At 35.9% G+C, this 14,635-nt stretch overlaps 2 protein-coding genes across 4 annotated transcripts in view; one reads left to right on the forward strand and one right to left on the reverse strand.

The window, feature by feature from the left end:
• Window positions 1-12,034, forward strand: part of LOC127446037 (rap1 GTPase-activating protein 1-like) — a 78,207-nt gene extending 66,173 nt beyond the window's left edge. For all 3 annotated transcript variants that reach the window (XM_051706647.1, XM_051706648.1, XM_051706650.1), the window contains 7 exons: window positions 1,461-1,570; window positions 1,907-2,026; window positions 2,537-2,678; window positions 2,959-3,064; window positions 4,662-4,717; window positions 5,879-5,933; window positions 6,349-12,034. In XM_051706647.1, coding sequence (XP_051562607.1) covers window positions 1,461-1,570; window positions 1,907-2,026; window positions 2,537-2,678; window positions 2,959-3,064; window positions 4,662-4,717; window positions 5,879-5,887 — 543 coding nt within the window. In that variant the 3' untranslated portion in view covers window positions 5,888-5,933; window positions 6,349-12,034. The remainder of the gene's footprint in view (window positions 1-1,460; window positions 1,571-1,906; window positions 2,027-2,536; window positions 2,679-2,958; window positions 3,065-4,661; window positions 4,718-5,878; window positions 5,934-6,348) is intronic.
• The window catches only part of LOC127446038 (protein-arginine deiminase type-2-like), a 32,103-nt gene continuing 26,440 nt past the window's right edge, over window positions 8,973-14,635 (reverse strand). Inside the window, exon 16 of the mRNA XM_051706651.1 lies at window positions 8,973-12,827. Within this exon, the coding sequence (XP_051562611.1) occupies window positions 12,594-12,827 (234 nt within the window). The 3' untranslated portion in view covers window positions 8,973-12,593. The remainder of the gene's footprint in view (window positions 12,828-14,635) is intronic.

Genomic DNA, 14,635 nt, shown 5'->3' on the forward strand with positions numbered 1-14,635 from the left:
AGTGCTCTTTTGCGCTGGACATCTTTGGTCATGTTTTTTCAAACGAGTTTCATCATGCTACACATTTTCACTGGGCTGTAAAGTGGCATCACTGGCGGAGCTTCTCTGTGCTCGCCGCATATATCCAACTAATCGAAAATAAAATTCATTGTCGATGATTTTCATTATCGATTTTTTCATTATATGATTTTTTTCGATTAGTTGTTGCAGCCCTAGAGTATACTAGCATATTGGTGCCTTTAAAGCTAAAAGTCATAGACTAAAAGCCACAAAACCCCAATTTGTATTTCATGGGGTCTTTTAAAAAGACACAACATCTTGAATTTCAGGGCCAGTGCCTGAAAAAGCAATCTGTCATTAGATGAACCAAAACAATGTGCCAGCTTTAGTTTGTGCCAGCCACTCTGGCCTCTGTGTACTTCAGCCTGGCAGAGTAGCAGCTGGCAAAAACTGTGCCCTTCGAGCGGGTTTGACCTTTGAGAACATGTCATGGTGGCACATCTGTGAGGTTTTGGGCTGATCCTAGATCAGGTCCTCTCTTGTCATTTCTGATGTTTATCATTTGACATTAAAGAGAAAGAAAACTGATCTGTTATCTGTTGTTATGATGCATTTGAATGGTGGTCAGTAAAACAGATGGGGCTCTCGACAAGTGTCTGTCCACTCTCCATCACTATGACAACAAATGCAACAGCTATAACTAACAGAAACTCTCATAACAGGCTGACATAACCGGCTATTAGAGATCCAAATTTGTTTGTGAACATATTTACAACAAAAGTCCAAGAAATGAGATATTGAAGTTGGCACTGTTAAACTGAAAATCCTCAGATTTGGACCGGTTTTCTAGTTTAGATGCTGAAGCTGTTTTTATTTTGATGCTTAGAACGTGCCCTCATTACATGATTTTTTCACTGCTACTGATTTAATGTATGAAAAGTGCAACAACGCAATTTGAGCCATCTTGAGCTGTCGCAGACACTGATGTTTTCAATCATGTTTGATATTATTGCAGCATCTTGTAGTGTGAGTGACACAGCAACAACAATGGTGGGCCTGCTTGCTTTATTTCCTGATCCAAAAATAATAATTGTAATAAGGGAAAAAATTAAAGGGATAGTTCTTGAACATTCTCCTGTCATAATAGGAATTCATGAAACACTGACTTCATGAGCATTTACTAAAATTACTTATCTTAGAGCAGGTAACATTTCATTTAAAGCAACACACAGTTCATTAATAACAGGGACAGTCCCTTCAAGCAATCTGAGTGCATTGTTAAAGGGTGCTGAAAATGACTGTGTTTTCTGTGTTTACATATAATAGTCAAGTTAAAATCATTTAAGATCATTCGTTATTTTAAAATAAACTAAAAAGAAAATGAAAGTTAATTATCATGGTAACAATGCAGTGGATACAAAATTAGAATCAACTTCTGACCCAAGTGCGTTTCTCCACAGTCCTTGATCATTCCTGGAAAAAGCCCAACCCGTAAGAAATCTGGTCCGTTCAGTTCCAGGAGGAGCAGCGCTATTGGGATTGAGAACATACAAGAAGTTCAGGAGAGGAGGTACGAATAACAAGAAAATGAGGAAAAGCAGTCCTACATTTTATATTATTTTATTTTTATTTATTTTTTTGCTGGGGTTAAAGTCAAAAATCTTGTCCTGTGATTGTCATGAAAAAAGATCTTTATAAGATTATATATTTGTAAAAATGATAATAATAATTATAAATAAGATACATTAAAAATGTTTCCAAACCTTTCTGAAAATATAGATTAAAACGTGTACACACATGTTTTCAAGGTGTAAGGAAAATGTTATTACATTTTATTTGATTTTAAACTAGATTTTTAATAGATTTGTCCTCTTCATCACCTCGTTTGTCATTAACTCAATCTCAGCAGTAGAGAGGTGTCCCCAAGTCCACAGAGGGCATCTGACATTGGACACAACGCTCAGGACCTCAGATCAGACAATTCATCCAATCAGAGCTCACCAGAGATGCCAACCACCAAGATCAGGTGAGCACCAATGTGAACACTGCCTGTGTTTGGACTGGAATACCAGCACATTGAAAACTGCACAGTATACACTGTATACTGCTTACATTTCAAACAGTAGTATGCTACATGTTACATGACCTCATGACATCACTTGTGTAGTTCAGCGAGCAGTGTCCAGTTAATAACAAATAAATGCAATTGTTTTTAATGAGTAAAGACAGATATTAAAATTACTTCAAGTTCATTCATCACACTGGAAATGTAGGTCAAGTCGAATTGCACTGTGGGACTCATTATTCCATGCTGCACATGCTTGGCAAATTTAGTAGTTCATCCATGTAATCTGAGCATAATGATAATTTGCATACTTTGCACAGTATACATTCTATGTACTACAGAAATAGAAGTATGTTAGTATGCCATTCCAAACATAACCACTGACTTGTAAAATCTTGGTTGCATGTGATTACACTATGTAAACTAGGTACTTTCTTTAATATGACCTAATAAATTTGTATCTGTTTGTAGTTCTGGCATGTACTGTCGAGCTCCTTCTATCCCAGAGTCACATGACCTATCTCGCTCCTCGTCCAATGCCAGCAGCTTTACCAGCGTGGTGGAGGAGAACGAACAGGAGCATGATGCAGCGGAAGAGTATGACACCGGACTGGTGAGGCCACACCCACTTTTAAATCATTATTACATCAGTCGCCAATATGGAGAAAACAGAATTACTCATATTATATTTAAAGATTACATTGTCCTCAAATTATTTTCATTGTGTAACCATCTTGTGCATTCATACAAACTGACAGGTAGATAAGACAAGCCTGTACTATTTGCAGCCAGTTGCACAAAGGCGTATTGGAATTTGAATTTAATTGTTTGGGCAAAGACGTTTTTTTTTGTTTGTTTTTTTACAATAATTTTTTAATCTTTCTGGAATACAGGAGAGTCTGTCTTCAGCTGGTACGCCTCATAAGCGAGATGTGTTTACATACAGTGCCGTTTGGTTGGAAGACAGCTCTGGTAGTGCTTGTAAGAGCAGTTCACATGGTGAGACATAGCAAATATTTTACCAGTATCATTTCCAGTTTGCAAACTCTCAAACACATACTTCAGTTCCTTTTTGTGACGAACCAGGCTTGTACAGCTGTGAACAAAATTACGAGACCACTGCAAAATTATCAGTTTCTCTGGATTTACTATTTATAGGAATGTGTTTGAGTATAATGAACATTTTTGTTTTATTCTATAAAGTACGGACAACATTTCTCCCAAATTCCAAATAAAAATATTGTCATTTAGAGCATTTATTTGCAGAAAATGACAACTGGTCAAAATAACAAAAAAAGATGCAGTGTTTTTAGACCTCGAATAATGCAAAGAAAACAAGTTCTTGTTAATTTTTAAACAACACTACACTAATGTTTTAACTTAGGAAGATTTCAGAAATCAATATTTGGTGGAATAACCCTGATTTTCTATCACAGCTTTTATGCATCTTGGCATGCTCTCTACCAGTCTTTCACATTGCTGTTGGGTGACTTTATGCCACTCCTGGCGCAAACATTCAAGCAGCTCGGCTTTGTTTGATGGCTTGTGGCCACCCATCTTCCTCTTGATCACATTCCAGAGGTTTTCAATGGGGTTCAGGTCTGGAGATTGGGCTGGCCATGACAGGGTCTTGATTCAGTGGTCCTCCATCCACACCTTGATTGACCTGGCTGTGTGGCATTGAGCATTGCCTGCTGGAAAAACCAATCCTCAGAGTTGGGGAACATTGTCAGAGCAGAAGGAAGCAAGTTTTCTTCCAGGATAACCTTGTACGTGGATTGATTCATGCATCCTTCACAAAGATTCCAGCCTTGCTGAAGCACCCCCAGATCATCACCAATCCTCTACCAAATTTCACAGTGGCTGTGAGACACATGGCTTGAAGGCCTCTCCAGGTTTCTATCTAACCATTAGACGACCAGGTGGAGGATCAGTGATGATCTGGGGGTGCTTCAGCAAGGCTGGAATCGGGCAGATTCGTCTTATCCTGGAAGAAAACTTGCTTGCTTTTGCTCTGACTATGTTCCCCAACTCTGAGGATTATTTTTTCCAGCAGGACAGTGCTCCATGCCACACAGCCAGGTCAGTCAAGGTGTGGATGGAGGGCCACCGGATCAAGACCCTGTCATGACCATGTAAAGCCAGTAGACCTGGTATCTTTGGATACCAGAAATGGACTGTAAACATAGAGAAAATTCAGCACATAACTACAAGTTCTTCCACCTAGAAGGGTTGTCCCATCTCTAAATGGACAGTTTAGACAATTTTACAGTTCAAATAAAAATATTTTTGTGCAGAAGAAAATACAGTCTGCACATTTCTGCTTTTTAAACCCTCTGGAATGTCTTGCCCTAGACTTACAGTGGAAATGAATTACTTTACTGTGAGATTTGTTTTGCTGATTTTCAAACCAGGGAGTAGTTGAAATAATTTTCTGTGTTAACTTGTTTTAAACCCAGAACATTTATTTGATAGAGTATATACAAAATAGGAACATAATTTTTTGCAAGATGCTGCAGTATACAGAGTATATAGTATGTGTAGTGTATAGTAGTTTATTGTGCCCAGGCCTTGACCATTGTCTTTGTGGCTATAGGTCCCGTTCGACAGCAGTCTGAACCTATATGTCCCAAAACAGAAAGGCAAGACTCGGTGAGAACTGTGAATAGCAGCCACACCAACACATACACTCACATAAACATGCACATCTTAGAAATGCAATCTTTTAGTAACAAAATCTTAATTTTGTGGATTTTATTAACCAGTATTTGTCTTTTTTCTAGTAAAAATATCTTAAAATTGTTAAATTACTTTAATGAGTTTTAAGTTTTATTTTTTTATTATTATTTAATTTTATTAAAATTAGTTAATTACTTAATGAGGACTGAATTAAGTTTAGTTTCCTTACCCCATTGTCAAATAATTTTTTAATAAAATTTTAAGCCAGATTTCAAGATTTCTTACAAATTGTTTGTGGTTTAAAACAAGAAAGGAAAAAAAAAACACAATATGGTAAGAACAATCAAACTTAACTTTAAGTTAAAGATAATACAACTTGTTTTCAAAGAATTTATCTTGAATGAAGGTTGTTGCTCTTACCATATTTTTTTTTCTTCGTTTTTTTATCTTTATAAAACCTCACTAAATTTGTCTGTGAATTTGTCTTAAAACTACAAAAAAATATTTCCAATGGGGTAAGATAAATAAAATTAATTACAATTAGACACAGATTTGCTTGTCAAGTAATTTTACTTTGTTTTAAGGCTGACAAGTAATACAGTCTTAAAGGGATAGTACACCTACAAATTTTTTACACACCCTCATGTCCTTCGAAACCCTTTTATATAGAGACCTGGGGCTGTCAAGCTCCAAAAAGAACCATCAAAGTAGTCCTTAGTACACTTGCGGTATATTCCAAGGCTTCTGAAGTCATACAATAGCTTTGTCTGAGGAACAGACCAAACTTAAGTTGTTATTCACTGGAAATCTTCCCTTTCACTTCAGCTATCAAATCTAATTTGCATTTGTGTATATTCAAATATAGGCCCACGTTTTCTGTTCACTGTAAATTTTTGGAAAGATGTATTTTCAAAGTTTGACGGTTGAACAATTGACAACAAGATACAACAGTACAAAGTATTCAGACTAAACAACTTAGACTGTATGTCAATCCCTCACGGCCCCTATTTCATTTGCATCAGTCTAAACACGGCGTCTACCCTAACTTGGCTCCATTTCCATTTGAATATCAGATATAATGTGGTTTTCATTGTATTTAGCTTGTTAACTGGATCATCTTTTTGTCCTACACAGAACTGCTAGCTGTCCTGTAGGCTGTCTAGATGACTTTATGGATGTCCATCAGCAGGTTAGGACAAGTAATTGTGGGAATGATATGGGAGTAATATACTCCCATAAGCAATAGTTCAACCAAAAAATTAAAATTCTGCCACCATTTACTCACCCTCATTTTGTTCCAGACCCGTATGACTTTCTTTCCTCTGTGGAACACAGGAGGCATTATGTTAGTCTCAATCACCATTTACTTTCAATGCATCTTTTTTCATACAATGAAAGTGAATGGTGACTTAGGCTGATATTTTGCCTATCAGCCTCTTCAGTGTTCCACAAAAGAAAGCAAGTAGTGGTTTGTAATGACATGAGGGAAAGTAAATGACTCCTTGTGCTTGCTTGTTTATGTATATTTTGAGTTTCTCTTTATAATTGTATAGGTTAAATGTAGCATGGCATTTACAAGACCTTGTATTCTTTGTCTCTTTCAGCATTTTCATACACAGCCCTCTGTATTGGAAACTGGGCATACTCTCTAGAGTTCCTCTAGAGAAAGAGATGTAAAGGAGAGCTAATCGCTAGATGTTAAAGCAGCACGCCATACAGTCGGGCAAGTGTGCATCAGAAAATCAGCACACACTTTTAAGGACACAACCACTTTATCCACTATCATGTGGCCATTTGCCTACAGGCAAAATAGCAAACCTGCTGAGCACGTCTTGTGTTGTGTGAAAGCAGGTAGGCATCAAGAAGGGCCAAATTCACAGTAGAGAAAGTCTCTGCCTGGTGTGAATCACTCCATTTAACTGGAAATGCATGATTATTGCCTTAACATAGGCCTCTCTTTCTTTCTTGCACTATATTCTATTAATGGTGACCCACATTTGTTTTGTTTTTTTAGCTGTCATATTTATGTATTTATTTATTTATTGAGGCTCACTGTTGGGAGTAGGTCTTTTAGTAACTTTTTCTTCATCTGTATTGTTGTGTTTTCAGTAAAAATATGAGGTAACAATTTAAAGTAAGGTAGTGTTCATTAACATTAGTTATATACAGTACATTAGTTAACATGAACTAACAATGAACAATAGTATTTTAATCAACATTTAAGATTAATAAATGTTGTAAAAATATATATTGTTCATTGTTAGTTCATGATACCTCATGCATTTACAAATGTTAACAATTAGAAACTTATTGTAAAGTGTTACCAAATATCTAAATATCGTTCAAACAAAATTACATTTCTCAAAGCATTTCCATTGGGGAAAGAAATATAAACTTGATTCAGTCAATATCGTACGCAATTTTGCTTCTCAAGTCATTTTAACTTAGTTTAAGTATATTACAGGTTTGTCTCCTGGAAAAACAAGACAAAATACTGATTAAGAAAAAAGATTTTTGCCATGCAAGCTGTCACAAGATTTCTGCACCTTTCAAAATAACAAAATATCAACCAAAAATTCAACCTAAACCCATCATGCTTAAAACTCTCAAACATGTGAACCCACAAAACACTGTAATACACAACTGGCTGCGTGTAGTTTTGTTTTTGTACTCGTTTTGGTTACGTTTTGCGTCGTTATCTGTCAGTAATGAATAATGATGTCGGGAATTAATATTGTTAATGGTATGTGTCGTCTGTAGTTGACTTGATCTTGTTTCTGGTGTGAAGAACCACCCAAGCCATTTCACATCCTCTCTAATATACAAAGCTTAGGCATTAGACTTTATGATGAAAAAGGTCAGGTGTGAGATTATGTAAACTTTTAAAATATTATTTATTAAGAGTAGGCTGATATTTTCCTGATCTGGATATTTTAAATGACCACATCTTGACTGTTTGCTGTGGTAAAACTGACATCTATGTAAAACATACACTAATGTTGTAGCTTCACGTTAGCAGTTTAATGTTTCAAGGTAAGTCAAATGAGCAAAACTAGCTGTGCAAATGTGTCTTGGAAGTCCATTCAGTGGTCAACTTCTTATAAAAGATGTACTGACGTTGCCTTTTTTTTTTTTTTTTTAAGCTTATAATGGCAACAGAGAGCAATATGAATGTAAAACTGTCCAAATTGCAAATACATATGCAGGTTTCCCACACCTTTTCACCAATGTATTTCCATGACTTTTTCAGTCATATATAATCATTGGAAAAGGATTTCCATTTGTACTTCAGTTAGCAGTCATTGGAATTTTAATAGTTTACCACTGTTACACATAATAATAGTATCAAAATGTCTTCAATAAGACAGAAAGGTTGTGAGATTTGAATTTATACTTTCGAATTGAATTTATATTAATCAGCCACTCACAAAGAGCAATGTCTAGCCGTTTAAACATTTTAGAGCAGAACTAATGTAGAAGAATTTGTGTTCACAACGGAAATTTCCATCACTATTAAGATTTCATTGTTTTCTATAGGGCTGTGTCGATACAATCAAATACTGATGTATTGTGATTCTTTTTCTCATGGTATTGTATCGATATTTTAGCTCCACGTATTGATATTTATATTCAACTATTTGTGTATTCTGTTGGCACACTGTTACTTCCAAATCAATTTAATGAGCTCACCAAGATACAAAACCGTGATGTTTCGAGCTACATGTTTCGAGCTCTTCATCAGACATCAGTATATAACCATAATATACCCAAATGAATTAGAATTGAAATTGGAATTGATTTGTAATCTAATCAAACTATGTTATGGTGATGTATCACAATATATCGAATCGTGACGTGTATTGCAATATGTATTGCAAAAATGGGGAAGGAGTGGTGAAGGTATCTGCACGTTCGTCTTTTCTGGCGCACGTTTGGTTTTGGCGTCTTAAATTAGTTTTAGTTAAGACCAAATCTGACTCCATTAATAATTTTATCTGACTCCAATTATATTAGACCTCGAATTTAGTTTGAGATTCCAGTTATTGTTGATCATCAATTCTCTAGATTTGGATACTATTCTAGTTAATTCTATACTTTTAAATTGCACTCGTTCATTCGCAATCCTGTCGCTTAGGATCTCATGCCGGCAGTGTACATGGATCCCACAGTCACAAACTTATCAGTTTGATCTTTAGCTAGAGGTAAACGACTAATAATAATAATTAAAAAAAAAAAAGATTACTACCGCAGCTTATCTATTTCTAATTAGTAGTTTTGCTTAGTTTCTATAGATCTGTATACACTTAATTAATGTAATATTATCTCTAGACAGAGGTAAATGACTAATACTAGTTGGACAAGGCTGACCAACATACCATTACCCAAATAGTAGTTTTGTTTAGTTCTATAGTTTCCTATTACACTTGACTAGAATAATATTAGCATTAAACAGGGGTCATGACTAGTGCTATCTGGACTGGTCGATCAAAATTACATTGTGCCAGATAGTACTTTCTTTAGCCTTTACAGTCCATTACACTTAACTAAAGCCAAATGGTTAATCAGAAAGCTTAAGATCCCAGTTGATGTGCTTCATGCTCCATCAAATTCTTGGTCTTAGTATGTATTAACCCTGATCACAGATTTGCGGTAACAGGAATTTAATATTATCTACTAAAGCCAATAAATTCAGAATAAGTCAGAATAGAATCAAGTTTAACAATTTATTAGTCAGGTGAATATGTATCAAGCCAATTACATAATTCAGAAATAATCAATACAAAACATCTAATGCTTATAGATGAATCTTAAGAGTAACAGATGCATACCTGACTTCAGCAGAATACGTAGTATAAGCACCACTGGGATTTCTGGCTACAGAAAATTCCAATGAACTATGTGTTACATTTCCTTAAATACCCAAACCAGAGAAAACATAAACAAAGGGAATTTGGGAGTGGTCAGGTTTAGAAGTCCGGGGGTCATACTTTATCTGCATATAGGAGGTAATTTATTTGAAAGACCAAGGAGGGAGGCGCACCCCCAAGCAGTGGCCAGAATTTGTCTACATTCTTAAAACTGTATTGTGGGGATGAGACCATAGTACCAGTCGCACTGAGACCTTTTAAATGATACCAAACATGCCTAGTTATATTATATGTATACATCAGATATGATATTTTGTGACATACAGATCTTATATGAGTTTGAGGTGTGGAAGAGCAACAATGAGGTGTGAATTTGCAATCTTTGCTCAGTGGGGTGTGGTGCCTCTGTAAGAGATGCTAATTGTGAGAAAGTTCATATATTGCTCTTTGCCTCCCTGGGGAGTTTTGTCTTTTGAATGCAAACACAGTATCATATTGTGAGGTGCCAGGCAATACCCAGCCCTAGTGGCAACCCTGCATATGTTCATGGATATGGGCATAAAACACTAGGTCAGAACTTACTGAAGAAATGCTTAATGTTAACCAATGATGGTTTGCTTTACTTATTCTCTTTTCAAACTAAATTTCATCTATTTGTATTCATATAGTTTTCATTGGGGGGGGGGAATGCCATTTTTAGAACTTGTAATCAACTAATATGTAATTGTACTGTGGTTTTACCATTGTACAGTCAATGTATCAAATGGTAGTACCATATTATTATTACTATATTCATAAATATTCATATTCCATTTGCATGGGACTTCAAGGTACTTGAAAGAATTATTTTCATCATGGTAGTGTCCAAAAATGATATTACTGTGGTACTTTTTTAAAGGTTAATGTCCAGTTAATTTCTCTTATGAAGAGGTATCTCATTACCAATAAACTAAGTTCACTGGAAACTTTTGCTTAAAATTCTTCTACTCAACAGACCTTTGGCCTATCAGGGGATTTTACCTATTAAACTGTTTGTGGAGAAAGGAAATGTAAGAAAAACAAGGATAGATAGAGAAATGCACCATGTGTTAGTGCACAAAGTCTTTGCTAATTGGTTGAACTGCACATACTGAATTTGCGCACGCTAGAGCCATTTAAGCACAAACTCATTCCAAACACAGCACCGACTGCTTAATGTGATTGTGTTCTCTTTTACAACATGTGCTTACAATGGTACTTTTAGGAAATGCTCCAATGTAAATAAAACATTTTCTCCTTTTTTTGTAATTAAAGACTGTTTAATAAAGAGGGTTTATTGAATGTTTATTTATTGCTTTAATGTGTAATGGAGTATGGTAAGACATGCACCCAATAAATAAATCACCAATAAAGGCGGCAATTAAGGCATTATTAATACTTAAAGGAATATTCCGGGTTCAATACAATTTAAGCTCAATCAACAGAAAAATTCATTTCATGTCCCTTTTCTTAAAAATAAAGCAAAAATCGAGGTTACAGTGAGACACTTAGAATGAAGGTGAAAAGCCCTGCCGATAAATGTTAAACGTGTGATAAAATCGCTTTCTAACTTTTTTCTGTTGGCAATGACGACGTGATGCAAAACAACTATTTAAACAACTTTATAGCTCAGATTTAAACAACTTCGCAGTTCAAATAATACATAAGTTTTAACAGAAGAATTGATGCAAGTGCTTTTGTAAAATTGTAAGCTTCACATTGCTGCCTTTAAACCCTCCAAAAACTGGCCACGTTCACTTCTATTGTAAGTGACTCACTGTGACCTCGATTTTTTTTTTTTTTTTTTTTTTTCAAGAAAAGTAGGGACGAGTCTAAATTAATTTTTGTTGGAATCAACATTATGGCACAAATGTTGCTGACTGAGCTAGCTTGTATTTAACCCGAAATATTCCTTTTCAGAATATATTTTGAAAAGTATTGTCATAGTGGTAGATTTTTATTAATTGTCCTTTTTCTATGGTTCACAGTTAACTTAGAAACTCAGTACAGCATCAAGTAAAATAAAAGAAAAAAATTATAGCAATTCAAAAAAAGAAAGAAAACACATTTGAGCTCTTAAGTGACTTGTATTATTTTTCACTTTTGGTAAGCCTTTAAATTTTTTAGAAATCCTGCAGTATTCAAAAATAGTAGAGTCATGAAGCTTTTACAAAGCATTAAAGAATTATTTTACCCAAAAGTGAAAATTCTGTTTTCATTTACACACAAAAGATTTCAGAATGTCAAGTTTTTCATACTGGGACTGTTGAGCTCTAAAAATGGCAAAAAGCACCAAAGTACTTTATATGACTTTATTCCGAGATTCGTAAAATGTTGTATTTGCAGAAAATCCGCCAGAGCTCAATTCCTGTTCAATTTAAATATGCAGCATTTTAATACATCACACCAGGGTTGATGATAATAATGACAGACACAAGAACCAATGAAGTTTGATATCATTCACATCAAACTTGGCTTGATTTATCTTGGCACACCATATCTGAATAGAACACAAGCCCCGATGGAAAGATTTTCATTGAATAACGCCTTGAATTTTTGTCTTTTCCTCACAAAACTATCATACAGCTTCAGAAGACTTTTGAATGTAGCGCACAAGTTACATAGACTACTCTAAGATACTTTTGTTGTGCTTTTCTGTCCTTTTTGGAGCTTGACAGCCCTTGGTCACTATATGCTTTCACTGTATGGAAAACAGTAGCTTGGATATTCTTCAAAATATATTTTGTGTCCAACGAAAGAAAATAACTGTATATAGCTTTGGAACAATGTCGATTTGCCTATGTTACTTGAAGTCATTTGCTTTTGCTTTACTGGTACTTTTAAGTTTAAGGCACGTATGCTTTGTTTATTGCCAGAATTAATCAGATCTGATCATCTGTTTAAGAATAATAGGCACAACTTGGAGGTCTCTCTTCTGCCTAGTTTTTCCTTCTCTCTCTCTCTTACAGCTCCAGGTTCCACCATCTAAAAGTAGATGGTTCCCGAAGGATGTTGGATCCACAGTGAACTTCACCCAGCATCTTGTGGTAGGGGGCAAAGTCATCAATGAATGTACACTTGAGGCCCAGAGGCTCCAGAAGAGACCGCATCTCTGTCTCCAGGGCACACTTGCCATTTACCTGGGGCCCAAAAGGCTTTGGGATGCCTAATTGGTTATCCAACACGATCATGTTCACCTGAGGGTAAATACATCAAAACAAAGGTTAAAATAAATTATTAGACTATTAAAAAAAAAAAAAAAAAAAAAAATGCACATTACATTATGTAAATGACAGCAGTAAATGAATGATACATTCATCCATTGATATTTGTTCTGCTTTTGGTTTAAAGTGGAATTTAGCTAAACTAGAATATTTTAATGCACAGTATAGTTCTGAAAAATAACAAAAAAAATATATGAATGAACAACATTAGATTTTCCACTTTAAAATTAAGAAATGGGCAAAAACAATGGATTAATTTCAGATTATTTTACTCTGGATAGGGGCACCCGGCAGGGTTGCCCTCTTTCCCCATTATTGCTCTGTCTTGCCCTGGAACCATTAGCAGCCGCGATAAGAAAGGAGGAGGATTTTCCAGGGGTGGTGGTTGGAGGTGTGGCGCATAAGCTTTTGCTATATGCAGATGATATTTTATTATTTGTCTCTGAACCTACTAGATCTATGCCTTGCCTCCACAGCATTATCAATTTCTTTTCTAAGTTCTCAGGATACAGAGTCAATTGGTCTAAATCCAAAGCTTTGGCTCTGACAGCGTATTGCCCTGTAACAACTTTTCAGCTGGGCACCTTCCAGTGGCCCAAACAGGGCATTAAGTATTTGGGTATTTTATTCCCAGCAAATTTGTGTGATTTAGTTAGTTAATTTTGATCCCTTAATAAAAAGGTTTGAGCGATGTGGGCAGGTAGACTTCATTACATTACTTCATCTATGATTGGAAAGGTTAATGTTATTAAAATTAATTGTATTCCAAAATTCAGCTACCTGCTACAGTCTCTCCATATAGATGTCCCCCTCTCTTATTTCAAGCAATTTGATAGCATAGCGAATGGTAAGCGTCCTAGATTACATTTTAATAAGTTACATAGGCTGATTGACAGGTGGGCTAGGCCTACCTAAGATTTTGTTTTATTATTATGCATTCGGTCTCAGACATTTGGCTCATTGGTCGCTTCCACCTAAGAGAGCCCCTCCCTGGTTTTGTATTGAACAGGAAGTTCTTGCCCCTATTTTGCCATTGCAAAGCCTTTCTATCAAACTAACCGGAGAAGTTACAGCCCGTTATCTCGCATTTGCACGCGGTATGGACAAAAGTGTCCAGAATGTTTAATTCAGACCTTTATTTAAATGTTGCTTCGAGCCTATGGCTGAACCCAAAATTATGTATTAATAAGTCCCCTTTCTGCTGGTCTGAGTGGATTGAGAGGGAAGTTAATACACTCGGTGACCTATATGAGAGTGGAGATTTGAGATCCTTTGAAAATTTGGTTCAACATATTGGGATTCCCAGGTCTCAATTTTGTAGGTATTTACAGCTGTGCCATCTGCTCTGTACTATTTTTGGGAGTAGCATACACCCCCCTAAAGCGGCAGATACTCTGGGAGAGGGGATTACTGTTTTTGGAAAAGGTCATGAGGCATCGGTGTATTACTCCCTGCTAGTTCAGAGTCTGGGGGACAGAGCTTTAACTTCTCTCAAGAGATTGTGGGAGAAAGATTTAAACTTGGTATTGAAGGAGGGAGTGTGGGCTAGGATTCTAAAAAAACGTCAAGTCTACATCTAGAGATGCAAGGGTGCACCTTATGCAATTTAAGATTTTACATAGATTCTATTGGACCCCCTCTAGATTGTATAGGCTTGGTCTTAAAGACTCACCCACCTGCTGGCGATGCCAATCAGAAGATGGGGACACAACCCGTGTTTTTAGTTGAGGGTTCAGAGTTTTATGTGTGACGTATTGGGCACTCAAATTTCATTTAGCCCC

This window comes from Myxocyprinus asiaticus, chromosome 9, assembly GCF_019703515.2.
Source record: "Myxocyprinus asiaticus isolate MX2 ecotype Aquarium Trade chromosome 9, UBuf_Myxa_2, whole genome shotgun sequence".
NCBI classification, from domain to species: Eukaryota; Metazoa; Chordata; class Actinopteri; order Cypriniformes; family Catostomidae; genus Myxocyprinus; species Myxocyprinus asiaticus.